General features: G+C 38.6%; 1 protein-coding gene, 1 long non-coding RNA gene and 1 pseudogene across 2 annotated transcripts; 2 read left to right on the top strand and 1 right to left on the bottom strand.

The window, feature by feature from the left end:
• Window positions 1–15,677, bottom strand: part of LOC124995913 — a 253,119-nt pseudogene that overhangs the window by 180,173 nt on the left and 57,269 nt on the right.
• On the top strand, window positions 3,429–4,002 carry LOC125016767. The gene is made up of 3 exons (XR_007113754.1): window positions 3,429–3,489; window positions 3,593–3,718; window positions 3,808–4,002. It is a non-coding gene; the product is annotated as an uncharacterized LOC125016767 (long non-coding RNA).
• Window positions 4,076–11,531, top strand: LOC125015957 (golgin subfamily A member 6-like protein 2). Its single transcript, XM_047598071.1, has 13 exons — window positions 4,076–4,126; window positions 4,306–4,377; window positions 4,535–4,579; window positions 4,667–4,723; window positions 6,782–6,865; window positions 6,976–7,062; window positions 7,970–8,083; window positions 8,859–8,963; window positions 9,132–9,203; window positions 9,316–9,402; window positions 10,560–10,712; window positions 10,862–10,969; window positions 11,094–11,531. The coding sequence occupies exons 1-13, from the start codon at window positions 4,094–4,096 to the stop codon at window positions 11,199–11,201; spliced, it is 1,125 nt and encodes a 374-aa protein (XP_047454027.1). The 5' UTR covers window positions 4,076–4,093; the 3' UTR covers window positions 11,202–11,531.

Here is a 15,677-nt window from a genome sequence, read left to right as displayed (position 1 = left end):
TGGTCATAATGTTATGCCTGACCGGTGTAGCTGACAACTGCTTTGAAGTTCAAAGGTTCTATCCTGCCCCCTGCAGTAAAGTAGCAGACCTGCTTTAGCTGCTGCTTCTGTCACAGCTTTGATTATAGTCATTATGCAATAATTATGACCACCACATGGAAGCTGATCCAAAGATCAATTTAAAACTTAGCACCAAGGAGCCAATACAGAGACCACAATATGTTTATTTTACTCTCTCCGTTAACACTTTGTTAGTTAATATGTTACACGCGAGCTTGATTTGGATGCAACTTTGAGTTTGGAAAGACGTAGAGACGTGTCTGCACTCAAAATGAATCACAAGTTCAATCACGAGCTAAAGAGTAAATGAGGTCATCTGACAAACCTGTCAATGATTCACAAACTGATCACACGGCGAGGAGACTGCAGCACCGAACAGGTATGTAATCTCTGTCTCTGATATTTCTTCTAAAATATGTCCAGAGAAAAGCTGTGTTTTTTCTTCTGAGCCATGCAGCATTTCAACAGGAAGCCCGGTCATTTCAACACCAAACTGTCACTGAAACGTCTGGATTCTTTACGTTCATTATAGTGAAGTGTTACAGATACTGGACTTTGTAACGTTGTGTGATTCTAAAGGGCACTGAAACATGGCAGCTTCATATCACTTCCCAAGTTGATTATGTGACAAACTTTAAGAAAAAAAAAGTATAGCAAGATTTTTAAAACACAGATGCAATCAGCAACACCGGTCAGTCATAACATTATGACCAAGTTCATAACACTGCGCAGGTCTTTCTTGTGCTTCCAAAACAGTTGTGACATCAGAAAATGGACATGATTCTTCTGAGGGTGTCCTGTGGTGTCAGGAAACAGGATGTTGTTTGTGGGGGGCCTTTGAGGGGAGGGGCCTCTGTGGATCATTCCACTGATATTTGGTCACTTTGGGATCTAATGAATTTGGAGGCCAGGTCAATAACTTCTTCTGCTCTTTTGTGTTTAGTTCTTATTTGTTCCTAAACCGTTTTGTCTCGGTGTGTGTCAGGCTGCATCCTGCTGGAAGTGTAATTGCTATGAGGTGGGGATGTCTGGTCAGGTCTAGTGCTACACATCTTAGTAACATCCACACCAAACTTTCCCAGAACACTGAATTGTCACAAGACAGTTATTTACTTCTCCTATCAGTGGTCATAATGTTAAGGCTGATTGGTGTATACACCAGCAGCAGTTTAAAGACAAAACAAGGTATAAACTGCGCATTTGTCCACCTATAACTGAAGGACAAAGGACTCCCTAGAGGACAACAGTGTCCACATTTTATCCAGTGAACATGTCTATGAAGGCTGTCAGAGATCTTGGTCACGGTATGTCTAAAAGATGTCTCATCCAAGAAGCTTCTTGAATTCTAAAAGACTGAGAACTTGGATTTAAATAGGAACATGACTGATATTATAATTACAGCCTGTTAACAACCAGGTACTATGTTTAGACCCAGTCTCCTTCGTGGGTGAATTGTAGTTGGTAAATGGCCTTGCTTTTTGGGCTCTGTGGTTAGCGCTGATGCCTTCCAGTGAGAAGGTCTAGTGTTCGAGTCTAGCTCTGGCCTTTCTGGGGGGAGTTTGCATGTTCTCCCTGTGTCCGCATGGGTACCTCTGGGTACTTTCCTTAGGCTGATTGCTGACTCTAAATTGACCCTAGGTGTGTGTGTGAATGGTTGTTTGTCTCTGTGTTGGCCCTGCATATGCTGGCGACCAATGACAGCTGGGATAGGCTCCAGCAACCTGTGACCCTAGTGAGGATTAAGCGGTATGTGAGATGAGATGAGGTCTTGCTTTTCTACCTACTCAAAGCACTTTTACAGTCAGAGACACATCGACCCATTCACTCACAGGGGGTTCAGTGTCTTGCTCAAGGACATTTCAGCATACAGCACATTCCAGGGTATAATTCGAACCACTAACCCTCCGGTTTGTGGACAACCCACTCTACCTACTGGGCCACAGCCTTGAACATTCATAAATACATGTTCAAAATCTCCAGTCTCAATCTCCAGATGTTAAGAATGTGTTGTAAATTGATGAATCAAACTATTTGTCTCGTCTGGTTCAGATGTGAACATCGTTGTCCTCTAAGGACTGTCCTTTGTCCTTCAGGTGTAGGTGGACCATTCAATCCTGACCTAAAGACTTGTCTCTATGGCTAAAGTCATGTTTAGAACTTAGGAAGCTATTGCAATAAATTTTCTTCAGGAAACCCAACAAGTCCAGTCGCCCTTGTTTCAACTTATTCCATGGGTACATGATAACCTACATGTCTGCACAAAAATCTTTTGATTTTCAATGAACATTCAACTTTCAGATTCAACTTCTTGATGCTTTCCCAGATGGATGACATGCACCCTAGCTTTCATCTCAGCTGTGCTGCTTTGTTGGTGTTCCATCTGCTCCTAACACAAGTCTATGAAGGTAAGCTAGACCCAAATGAAATGTTGTTAATTGAGGTCACCGTCAGTCAAACAAGAATATCAAACTCAAATGAGTCCATATAACATACATGTGAGTTGACGTAAGTGAACCGTTTCTCAGTATCTGCTTTGACCTCCTTGTGCAGCAGTAACACAGCAGCCAACAAAACATTTCCGGTAGCTGCTGATCTGTCTCTATAGTCTCTTGGAAGAGTTTTAGTCCATTCCTCAGAGCAGGACACTTAGCGGTGAACATGAAAAACCTTAAAAGAGTCTCTCTCTGATTTTCAGGTCAGTCTGAACTGATCGGTTCATCTCAGCCAATAGTAGCAACTCTTGGTGAAGATGTGGTTTTACCATGTCACCTGCAGCCTGCTGAAGACGCCACTGACTTGACGGTGGAGTGGACGAGACCTGATCTAGATCCTAGATTTGTTCATGTTTGGCGCTCCCAACAGGAACTTGTTGGTAAAAAGCATGCATCGTTTGAGGGGAGAACATCTCTGTTCAATGATGAACTGACGAAAGGAAACATTTCACTGAAACTCTCCGAAGTGAAACTTTCTGATGAAGGACACTACAAATGTTTCATTCCATCACCGGGGAAGCAGACTTTTGTTCAGCTACGAGTTGGTGAGTGAAGACAAGATTTCAACATTATTTATGTCCCCAGGAATATTTAAGTTGGATTAAAATACCTAAAAGCCACATTTCTTCTTCCTTGTGCTTAGCATCAGCTCCTGTCTCCTCACCCATCATCAGTTTATCAGGGATGGACAGAGACAGAGGAGGAGTGGTGTTACAGTGTGAATCCAGAGGCTGGTATCCAGAGCCTGAGGTGTTGTGGCTGGACGCTGAGGGAAACCTGCTCTCTGCCGGACCTCCAGAGACAGTCAGAGGTCCTGATCACCTCTATACTGTCAGCAGCAGAGTGACTGTGGACAAGAGACACAACAACAGCTTCACCTGTAGAGTCCACCAGAACAACACCCACCAGACAAGAGAGGCTCACATACATGTTCCAGGTAGAACACGCTTAGAGAACGGACCGTGACATGACTTTAGTTTGATACAGTTTGTGTGTGATTGTGTAGAAATGTCATGTAACTCTGTGTGTTTTCATTTCAGATGATTTCTTCTTGTCCTTGTCCAGTTCTGCTGTTCCCTTCATCACTGGTGTGGCTGTTAGCTTAGCTGTTAGCATCATGGTTATTTTAGCATATGTCTTCTTTGTGTGGAGACAAAATAGAACCAGTAAGTTACAGATAAGTCACCAAATTAATGATGTAAAACACCAGCAAACGTCTTTTCTAGTTGAATTCAGCTGCTTTGATTTTACACAGAAACCAAGAACAGATCCAGAGATGAAGCTGAAAGAGGAGAAAAGCTCCTGACAGAGGAAACAGAGAAGATGAAGGTTTTGGGAGGAAGAAAGAATAAAATGAAAGATGTAAGAGCCAATAGTGAAAGATTAAATGTTCAGATTGATGAGTTTGAAGAAAGTTTGATCAGTAAACCTGCTGACTGATCATCATCCATCTGTCTGTCTGATAGCTGACAGAGAAATATGAGAAGGTTGAAGAAGAGCTGCAGAAAACCAAAGAAGAACTGAAGAACAAGACTGAAGAGATGAGACTTCAACTGGAGAACAAGACTGAAGAAGTAAGATCACATAGACTCTTTATTAAATCACTATTTTATGTATTCGGGATGAACTACTGATCTGCATGCATTCACATAAAATAAATGTACATGTGTTTATTTATTTAGTGTATCATGTTCTGCACAAGTTTGCATCCTATTGTTAAACATCTCATCTTTATCTCATCATTTCTCTTCAGGTGGATAAACTGACGGTTGATAACAAGAAGCTTGAAGAGGAGAAGGAACTACTGCAGAAAATAAAAGCTGAGGTGAGAGGAACAAGCTCATAGACATGGAGAAATTGTATAGAAACACACACATCTGTTACATCAAAACCAACAACGTTCAGATTCAATTCTGCCTTGAAATGGAAACAGACACAAGTCAGGACAGAAATTCCTCTAAAAGTTTCTTTTTTTCTTACAGTTGGAAAACCAAGTGGCTGCTTCCAAGAATTCCTTTCTTTCTCGGGTAAATGGTCACATCATCACCACGTTAATACAACCTGAATGTCTGTCATTTGTAAACTCTCCTGATCTCTCTCCTCATCCGTGTCAGTTCTCATCAAATCCCAACAAGCAGCAGAAGATGGAAGTTGAGTCAGTGAAGCAGGAGGTTTGTGTCATTGTAATAACATTTAACATTCTCTCTGAACTGGTTTGGTTTTCCTGAAGTTTCCAGGTTTATTTTTGACACACTTACCCCTGTTTCTGTGAGCTAGCAAACATCTGATGTAACATGTGACATGTTTCCTGCTCCATCATTACCTTCACACGTGTCTCATTTCCCCATTGGTTCCATGTAGATACTGGATTAAACTGCCACTAAGACATATATTGGCCCCTTAGAATTTCTGCAGTGTAACAATGACTCAAAACATTGAATTTGACGACGTGTCCCTGTGAAGAGAAACAGGGTCATGTGTAACCGGTCCCAGGCAGAGTACCTGTACACAGATAAGGTTCCTGTGAAACAGGAGAAAGAATGAGGCAGACGACTGGTTGCTTCTGTTCGATGTAGTTTCACTCAGTAGAATTTATTTATCATTTTTATTTGCAAAATATGTCTTTTCCTTTCTCTTTCATCCCTTTTCTGTATTTTGTTTTTTCCATATTAGGTTCACAACTACGGAAAATAATATAAAACCTATAAGCCCTCCCGGGTTCCCTTATTTAACCTCACTAGCGCAAATAAAAAGAAACTAGCATTTGCTAGCATTGCTCTTAATGACTGTTGGTTCAAGATAAATGCCTGAGCTGAAGACTTACAAAGTTTAAGTAAGGGTTCATGCCCGACGAGGTGTCCATCATCTGAAATTAATGGACGCAGAGGCGTGAACCATCCGATGCGAAGCGAGAACGGTTGCTTCCACGAAGTCCATTAATTTCAGATAATGGACACCTCGTTGGGCATTAACCCGCGTATACCATGGTCACTTACGAAATAAATAAATATTAGGTCAATTATTAATATGTTAATGTTACCGTTTAAATCAGTCACAAGAAGCAGCTGAGCGGACTATTTAACATCACATTACGTGATACAAAGTATCATTTCAGAGGCCAGTGCACTTATTACCACGTGTGTGTCCCGAGGATCATGCGAGAGTCCACAGATCATTTCCTAAATTGTTTTTATTGCAAGAAAGATAAACTTATGATTTCTTCAAGTTCCAACTCGATTCCGATACGAGGATGGTGAAAGCTGGTGTCTTTCCCGGTCTTCCTGTAGCGCTTCGGCATCACCTTGAAAACAGCATCACTTGTCTTGAACAACGTGTCGCTAATGATGTTTATGTCTCTTAAGTGGTGATTAATGGTATAAGCAATTATTAACCACTTACAATATCAACGAAAGAAATATTTATCTCGAAAAATGTAACATTCAATTAGTTTACATATGTAACAAAATACTGAAATGATGATGAAATGAAATGAAATGACCGAAATAATAAGTTTTAACCTGAAATGAAATGTGCTGTAGCCAGAAACTACAACACGGTTTGGTCACAATCGTTTTGCCACTTTCTCAGAAAACCTTTCAAACACTTTCAATACCCTTAAAAAAAAATGATCTAACATCATATTAAGATGTATAACACAAAGGTGGGTAGTCATATACGTTTTAAAACACAGAAAGAATGAGACAGACAACTGGTTGCTTCTGTTCGATGTAGCTTGACTCAGTAGAATGAGGAAGTAAACAAGAGTCCGTTCGTAAAGAGAGTCCGAGCAGAGAAGCAACCGGCCACACTGCCTCCTACTGGTAACATTGAATTACTCTCTTTGCCTTTGCTCTATCAAGAGGTAATAATTGACCATTATGGCACATTTTAACATGTTTCTTTCACAAAAATGATGTTTTCAAAATGATACAAACAAAATTACGTTAAATGTGACCTTACATTTCATGAGCATCACACATGCAGCAAGACATTGAGCCTAACAACACAAGTCGTCCACCAAAATAACGGTTAAAGAAGAACAAGGTGACTGTTTAGGAATAGCTAGTCAAAGTCCTGACCTTAATCCGACATAAATGTTGTGGAAGGACCTGAAGCATCACGTCAACTGTTCAAATCCACTCCAACCAGGAAACATCATAAACATAAGCCTGAATTCATGAAGACTGTGATATTTACTCAACTCTCTCCTCATCTCTTCTTTCTCCCAGTTAGAGAAGCAGATGAAACATGGAAAGGACCAGGCAGAAAAATTCCTGAAGGAAATAGAGGAGGTCACAAAGAAGAACAAAGAGGTTCAGCTTGTCAAGAAAATCTTTTCTAATCATAAACCAGTCAGTTTGTAATGATCTTACAACCACAGACAAAAGTAAATGTTTCTTATTCATGTCTCTTTATGTCTCAGTTGGAGAAGAAGCTCAAAGAGGAGGAGATGAAAAGAGAATCGGCTGAGAAAGAACTAGAGCAGCTGAGGAAGAAACTGGACATCAAGGTTCTTCTTTTCCTCATTTAAAAAAATATCAAAGGGGAAAGTTTCAAAACAAAACAATCTCCCGAACCCAAACTGGAAGCTGGTTCCATAGGAGAGGAGCCTGATAGCTGAAGGCTCTACCTCCCATTCTACTTTTAGAACCTCTAGGAACCACAAGTAGACCTGCACTTAGAGATCGTAGTGATCTGTTGGAAAAGTTTGGTTCTATGAGGTCTTTCAGATATGATGGATCTAGGCCTTTCAGGGCCTTGTATGTAAGGAGGAGGATTTTAAATTATGTTCTGGATTTTACAGGGAGCCAGTGAAGAGAAGCTAAAACTAGTTTGTGTCAATGCTCTTGCAGCAGCACTTTGAATCAGTTGGAGGCTTTTTGGAGAGTGGTTCGATGGACCTGATCGCAATGAATTAGAAATCAATGTACAAGTTTCACAGTAGGACCTGAAGCATCAGATGATGAGAGGAAACCACCAACATCTCAGAACTGAACCGGTTCTGTTCTGAGGAATGGGATCAAATTCCTCCAAGCTGCTGTAGACACTGATCAGCTGTTACCACAAACATTTAGTTGATGTTGTTGCTGCACAAGGACTGAAAGCTAGGGTTCATCAATGACTTTTATAACTCACTGATGTAAGAATGATTCATTTGCTGGAATAATTAACTATAATATTTCAGTTTGGTCTGTTTGATGTACACATTGTACTAAATTGATGTAACTTATAGATATTCAAGTTTTTGACTATTTCTTTCTTTTACACAAATTTGTATTTAGCTTTTTTGTCAGTTTATTATTTCTTGGTTTTCCTTTTCCAGCCACACATTTGTTTCTATTTTAGTCTTCACATCATTTGTGTGTTGTAAGGAAGTTGAGTTTGACGGTAGACGTCTTCCTTCTGTTTGTTATCAGGAGATCCACCAACAGGAAGCTGAAATGAAGCGGAAGGAGATCAGTGAAGAACTGGAAAACCAAAGAGTTGAACTGGAGAACAAGACTGTAGCTCTGGATCAGACTAAGAGACACGTAAACACACAAATATTTTGACAACATTTTCTGTCCAACAGGGACGTTCTCACATAATCTTATTTTGCCATCATCCTGATCATTCTCCAATGATAAATCACTATGGATAGAAAGGTCTGTCTGTGTAAGACAATAAGAGTTACAACCAGAATACACTGCTGTATGAATAGATACAATTTAGTAAATAAACTAGGACTGCTACAAAGTACAACTTTTTCTTTGGATTAATCTATCAATCGAAACGAAGAACTTCCTCTTATATATTTTTAAACATGTTTTAATAGAATATCATTGGGAAAGATGATGCTTATCACTGTTAGAGATGTTTCCACACACTCAGAGCAAAATGTTAATAGAAATCCATCTGGTTTAGTTTTAAAGGTCTATACGTGTAGAAACAAACAGCCATTAGCATCCCATTTTCCATTAGCATTTCCATTAGCATCTGCTCTTGAGTCTTTGCTCAGTTCCTCTCTCATAAACTTACCAGCAGCTTCTTCTGTTCAGATATGGTCAGTTTTTACTAGTGGTATCACTGCCCTCAGCAGGAGGACATTGTGAACAAGCATCTCTCAGGGTCTGTTTGATGTATTACCTCACCATTGATTATTTCATCTTGTTAGTGCAGCCCCCCAAAAAATTATATTATCCCTTACCGGCATTCTCTTCAAAAAACTAACTTAATTCTTTTCCTGCTTATCTTTCACAAAGAAAAGAAAAGAAAAGAAAAAAAAACACAACTATGATATAACTGCAGGTTTTCTTCTCTTTTCAGGCAGATGACCTTCTGGCTGAGAACAGGAAACGTGAACAGGAGATATGGAAGCTGCAGGAGGAGAACAAATCCATAAGGATGATAAAAGCCATGCTGGATGACAAGGTCATAGAAATACAGAATGAAGCACATACACATAGAGGTTAAAGAGAAGTGAAAGAGGACGAGAAAATTCACATCAAACATTCAAATCCACTCCAACCAGGCAACATCTTAAGACTGAATTCACTGTAATTTTTACTCAAATCTCTCCTCATCTCTTCTTTTTCCCAGTTAGAGGAGCAGATCAACCAGAAAGAAAAATACCTGAAGGAAATAGAGGAGGTTACAAACAAGAACAAAGAGGTTCATCTTGTCAAGCAAATCTTTACAAATCATAAATCAGAAAAATAAATAATTTTGATTACTTCCCTTGATAAAAGTAAATGTTTCTCATTCATGTCTCTTTATTTCTCAGTGGGAGAAGAAGCTCAAAGAAGAGGAGATGAAAAGAGAAACGGCTGAGAAAGAACTAGAGGAGCTGACGAGGAAACTGAACATCAAGGTTCTTCTTTTCCTCATTAAAAAAAAATAAATAAATAATATATATATATATATATAATTATTATTATTACCAGACCAGAGCCAAGAACCACCAACAAATTAAACCATGGGAAACTCCAACGGGATAACTTAACTAATGACACTAAAACACCTGGGGGGAAAAACAAGACAGACTAGAAACTTCCCTCTGGGAAATTTTGAAGGGGCTACGGGAGCTAATGCCGGGGGTACCATCTATGTCAACATGGGAATTAGCACAATTAGCTTACAGTTAGCACACGGTTACCACAGTTAGTACACTCAACCTACATTTAGCACAGTTAGCTTACAGTTAGCATAGTTAGCCTACATTTAGCACAGTTAGCCTACATTTAGTACAGTTAACCCACATGTCGCACACTTGACCCACATGTCGCACAGTTAGCACACTTAACCCACATTTAGTTTAGGTTTATCGCAGTTTTTCACGACTTACGTCGCGAAAAATTTGTATTTCGGAACGAAAAGTAATAGCACACGATCCCAATCAAGCTGCACTTTTTGATATATAACTTGACCTATAGCTCGAGTACAGGGATGTAAAAAGGAAGATGAAAAATAAAAAAAAAAGAAGAAGAAGAAACGCGGTATAATAATAATTACTCATCATCTTTTCCACAGAAAGAGTAACCAGTACATCACATACAAGAAAAGTAGCAACACAGGGTCGTCTCAATCAGCTAAATTCTAGTCCTGGACATTAGGATCGTAGTGATCTGTTGGGACAGTATGGTTCTATGAGGTCTTTCAGATATGATGGAGCTAGGGCCTCAAGGGCCTTGTATGTAAGGAGGAGGATTTTAAATTCAGCTCTGGATTTTACAGGGAGCCAATAAAGAGAAGCTAAAACTTATTAGTTCATGTCCATGCTCTTGCTGCAGCACTTTGAATCAGAAGTTTGTTGTGTTACCGAAGTACAATACAACACAATACAAAATATATTTACAAAACAAGTGTCCAAACTGCCTGAGCTCAGGTATTTCTGTGTGTATGAACCAATAATAAATGCTTTGACTGGCATTGGTTTATCTATTCAGTTTCAGAAAAGTGTTTCACTAATAAAGAACATGAAGCTGACTGATGTGAAAGGACTAATCTGTGGATGTTGTCTCCTCCCAGTCAGAGGAAATCAAACCTGAACAAACACATCTTCACAATTCTCTGGCAAATCTGAATGGCGGCAGCTCAGACAGTCAGGAGACGTCAGGAGACATCACTGTGGAGGTTGATCCCAACAACAACTTTATCTGTCTGAGAAACGAGTCTGATCAGGTGATGTTGTTCATGTGTGGATAAAGACTGTAGAAATCATTTCTGAATTTAAAAAGTTCTACACAGGACACTTTTAACAGACACAAACAATCATTTGTTCCTGTCTCTGTGTCTCATTCTTCTTCTTATGTTTCATTTCCGTCCTGCAGGACAAACCACTGGGAGGACGTCAGTTAAAAGTCCAGATCAACAATAAAAAACTCGTCACATACACATTTAAACCATCAATGGAACTCAAGACTGGAAAGTCTGTTACTGTGAGTCTTTGTAGATGTTTCATTGATGTTGTTATATTTTCCATTTTCTTACTTTTCCTTCAGTTTTTCTAATTATTATTTTCTGACTGTGACTCTGTGACCTTTGGATTTACTACATTTACAGTTGTGGCGTCCAGGCTGTGATGAGGGTTTTACTATAGCTGGTGACCTGGTGTGGAAGGACCTGAAGTCCTGGAAGTCTGGAGACAGAGTCCAGGCCTCTCTGCAGTGAAATAGTTGCCAGTTTTTTTTGTTTAGAAAACTCTTGGCTCCATTTTGTTGGATTTGTAAAGTTTTATGTGAATATTGATTTGCTTAAAAGACTTTTACAGGACGAGATCACTATTTTAGATTCTATGTAACAAGTCTCCTTGTTTTCTCCGATCAACAGAGGAAAATCCAGATGTTTAGTTTAAACCAGAAATCAATCTATCTACTCTCTCACACATTTTGTTTTTGCGTTTTACATTTTCTATTCAAATAAACAAGTCAAATGTGTCAAATTGTTTATCATAAACTATCTTAGATTTCATCAGAATAAAACTTCTTCAGTCAGATCAGACTGATGGATCTTGTGTCCGTTTATTACAAAGCAACTAAACAACGACCTGAACATAATTGTGTCTGGATGAGATCAGTAGGGGGGTCGTTAGTGACTGATGCTGATTTTGACCATAGATGGTTCACAAAACTAAAAATGTTAAAGCTGAGTGAACTCTGTGAAAGCTCAGCCCAGGGGAAAGAGTGTCTGGTGAATATAAGGAGGATATAAGGATTTTCAAGCTGAAACAAGTTGTTCTCTGGAGGAAACTCATGTTAATAAGCTGTCTACCTACAATACTCAATAAACTCTGTTCTTCATGTCTGAGCCTGACTGGACCAAAGTCTCAGTCTCCAGACAAACTGAAATCTGTTTCCTGAAGATCCGCCTTGTTAAAATTTTGGAGCTGGTTGAGCTCAGTAGTCGGTGGATGATTTCCAGACGTGTTTATTGACAGAAACTTCACTCAGCAGGTACGTCGTCTTCTAAAGTTTATCTTTTCTGTGCTTCCTGAGTTCTTCTCAAACTGTCTCTTCATTCTGAGCTGTTGCTGATTTTAAACCAAAGCTAGATTAAAACGTGAAGTGGAGATTTATTTTCTATTCCTTTGTGTAAGTAAGGAGAGTCACATATGAAGATTTAAACTTCACTGTAGAGGAAACAGAAGTGAAAGTATCGTTGTCACAGACAAAGGAAAAAGTCAAATGCTCGACTGCTGCTTTACAATAGTTTTTATGATTATTGTTGGTTTTATTGAAGCTGAGACCTGGAGTTGTTGATAACAATGTATGTGTTTTGTACCTTTTTAAAGCTGACTGTAAGTTAACTTGTGAGGGATCACACATATCAATCAATAAAAATAATGTACTTCAGTTCAGTATCAACAGCTGGGAGATACCACATTTCAAGATATGGAGGGGGGATACTATTCACATCAGTTCAGTTTTACCTAGAGATGTCAGGATTCATATACATAAGAAATAAATAGAAATAAGATAATTATAAAATAATCCAGCCTCGCCGCTCAACTTCTCATGCCATCTCCGCATATCTATGTTTCTTGTGCTTGTTCGCCTCCTCGACTCTGTCTTCCCACGGGACAGTAAATTCCACATCAGCATTCATCACAAACAGTTGAGTCTACATTCAGTTTGATCAGATGCTAAGACCTGACATCTCCAAAGTTTCCAAAAAGAGGTACATTGGTTGAACATCATAGCGTTGGTGATTTGGTCTTTCGCCATGAATTGGAAATTGTCACATATGTTGTGGAAATTGTTCGTTTGTAAAGGTTGAGAATTCACCAAAAGTTGTCTGTGGGAAGGTCCTCTTCTGTGCGATGGAGTGGATACGTATAAACACAACATTGTATGACATACAAGTGAGAGTTCAAAGTGTGCAGATAAAAATAAAACTCAATTACGTGTATCTTCAACAAGCTTATACACAATAATTCAAGCATAAATTTGCATTTACATGTAAATATAACATACACCCATATAGAGCATCTTACTGGATACAACAAATGTCTCCCAATACATCAAAGTCACATTTTGTCATTGTTGTCATTTTACTGCATTTGCCATCAGGTTAAAAAATAACTCACTAAAAAGACCCCTCAATTATATTTTACTTATGGTCATGGAATTCCATGCACACCTGTATCATGTTAAGATACATTAAGATCAAGCGGAACCGGCCATATTGCTTCAACAGGGAAAAGATGCATAGCGTTATATACCTTGTACTTTTACAAACTACTCATCACAGTTCTGTAACAGTGACATCAACATGGAGTTAGACATCTTTAAAAATCAACTGGATTCAGTAATTTTCTGATATTGTACTTTAATGAACTCTTCCAATTTGTAATGTTCTTCTAGTTGTTATTTATAAATGGAAAACAAAACAAAAAAACAAACAAAAAAACAAAAAAACAAATAAAAATGAATTGTGAATTAGTGAATTAACCAGATCACCCAAAATATCAAGAACCATTTTTCACCTGGGTCATACATAATTTCAGTGAATTGTTGTTTAGCATTCACAAACTCTTGAAAACTCTTTTTGGTTTGGATGTTTTGAAGGGCCATGCAAAAATGTCCTGCAAGAGGTACAAATATTTGTCTTGGATCCATACTTTAAATGCCACAAGAAGGTTTTCATTTTGTCCATTTTATTTAAACTTGTCCTACAGATTTTGTAGAATCTGCTTCAATATTGATCAGGGTTGAGTGGAATGAGTCTCAACTCAACATGGCCGAGGGTCCCACTCAGTCAGGGTGTGAGGGCCCATTCATCTTTCATGCTAGCAACTTGAATTTATTTTTAATATCTTTTGTGTCAGTGAGGAAAAAATATCCACACATTGAACTGAATTTCATATTCACTGTTTGAATTTATACAACCATCAATTGTTTTTTTCTTTCTTTGAGCAGGAAGTCTGTTTTTAAAAAAATTTGCCTCCTTTACACATTTATAACCATAGATTCTGGGTGATAATCATAAAACATGTATTAAACATGTTTTAAAACTATCCTGAGAGCAGGGTTCACATATTCAGCATCTAAACTCAGTGTAAAGGAACAAGAGTGAAAGTATGAAATTCTATCTGTTAATCTGATTATCTGCTCACTTGCTGGGTGTGGTTGTTTTGCTGTAATTATTTTCTTACTTTGTATTCTCCAGTCACGTAACGTCTGGCACTTAGCACTCACCCAACCTGTTCATGTATGTGGATCATTTTGCCCTTTCTTGCTTATCTCTTTCAGTTGTCCATTTGTTTGCGTCTGTGTTGGTCGTCCTCTAGTGGGTCCTCTCTTCTGGACATCTCTCAACATTCCTCCTCTGCCGGAGTCAGAACCAGCTTCTTTATCGGTACGTAACAGAGACAGAGATGTAGCAGAAAGATGAGGGATTTTAGAAAAGTGAAAGTATTTAACAATGTTTGGCTTGGTTGAGGTAACGTTCTGTAGACTGTCTATCATTAAAACAATACTCAAGAAGTCCTCAAGGTTTGTTTAAGGTTAAAATCAAAGTTTAGATGAGCCAACAAAGTAGCTGATACTAATAAATGATGTATCCTTAAAGGTAAAACCTTCATATTTTAGGGCTTGGGGCTGGAATTCTGCTGTCAGTGATCGTACTTTACTGTCAGTTCATGAGGGGTTTTATTCATGTATTTGAATGAACTGATTTTTTATTCTGCTCAAAACTAAGAGTAAAGTATTGGTTGGACCTCTCTACTTCCTATTTTGTGAGGTGATGTTTACATGAGATACCTCACCATATTTATTAGTCAACCTCTCTTCTTGTAAACTTCAGCTCTTAAACTCATAATACATGTAAATATGTCAGCTCTTTTAACATTAGTTGTATTTAGAGTTAGATTTATCGAGTGGGTTCTGATACGCTGCTTCAAAAGTGATGGTAAAATAGGTGGTACAGGTTTTAAGGTTTACTGATATGTGGTGAAAACCGAGTCGATGTCAGCAAGTTGCGAACGACATCACCAATAAAAACCCGGTAGAAAGTAATGCTTTGGAACAATGAAATCTATATTTGTGACCTGAATAAAAATTGAAATGTCTCATAGAAAGGAAGCCACAGAGGCTTTTTCCGCAAACTTATTGAAGCTTGAACATGGGCTCCTGTCAGCCATCACCCACGTCAACACTATATTATACCATCTTCTAGTATGTGGTTCTCCCATCGTCTCATAGCTTTCATGTTTCGCATGGTGCATTCACTGACATTTAGGGCAAAAATCACCATCAACAGCATTTATACCATGGTCTGGGTGAATCCTCAATTCTGATTGGCTGCGGGGTGTACATTAAAAGTTGATAATGGACACCCATAAAGACGTTCCGGTCAAATTACCTGATGACAGTTCTAAATCATCATGAGCAGAAAGTTCATCTTTCTTTCAATAAGAATGATTTAGGAAACTATCTGTGGACTCTGTGGAAATTTCACATGATCCTCTGGACACAAGTGCACTGGCCTCTGAAGTGATACTTTGTATCACATAATGTAACGTTAAATAGTCTGCTCAGCCACTTCTCGTGAAAAACGTATGATTTAAACGGTAAAAAAAACAACATTAACATGTTAACAACTGACCTAATATTTATTTATTTCGTAAGTGACCGTGGTATAAGCAGG

Source organism: Mugil cephalus, chromosome 1 (assembly GCF_022458985.1).
Source record: "Mugil cephalus isolate CIBA_MC_2020 chromosome 1, CIBA_Mcephalus_1.1, whole genome shotgun sequence".
NCBI lineage: Eukaryota > Metazoa > Chordata > Actinopteri > Mugiliformes > Mugilidae > Mugil > Mugil cephalus.
Note: the sequence above shows the minus strand (reverse complement) of the source record. Positions and strands in the feature narration are given on the sequence as shown.

Coding starts and splice junctions, on each gene's coding strand:
- LOC125015957 (XM_047598071.1), top strand. CDS start 4,094: ATGAGACTTCAACTGGAGAACAAGACTGAAGAA. Junction 4,127..4,305: donor TGGAGAACAAGACTGAAGAA/GTAAGATCACAT, acceptor ATTTCTCTTCAG/GTGGATAAACTGACGGTTGA. Junction 10,970..11,093: donor AGACTGGAAAGTCTGTTACT/GTGAGTCTTTGT, acceptor CTACATTTACAG/TTGTGGCGTCCAGGCTGTGA.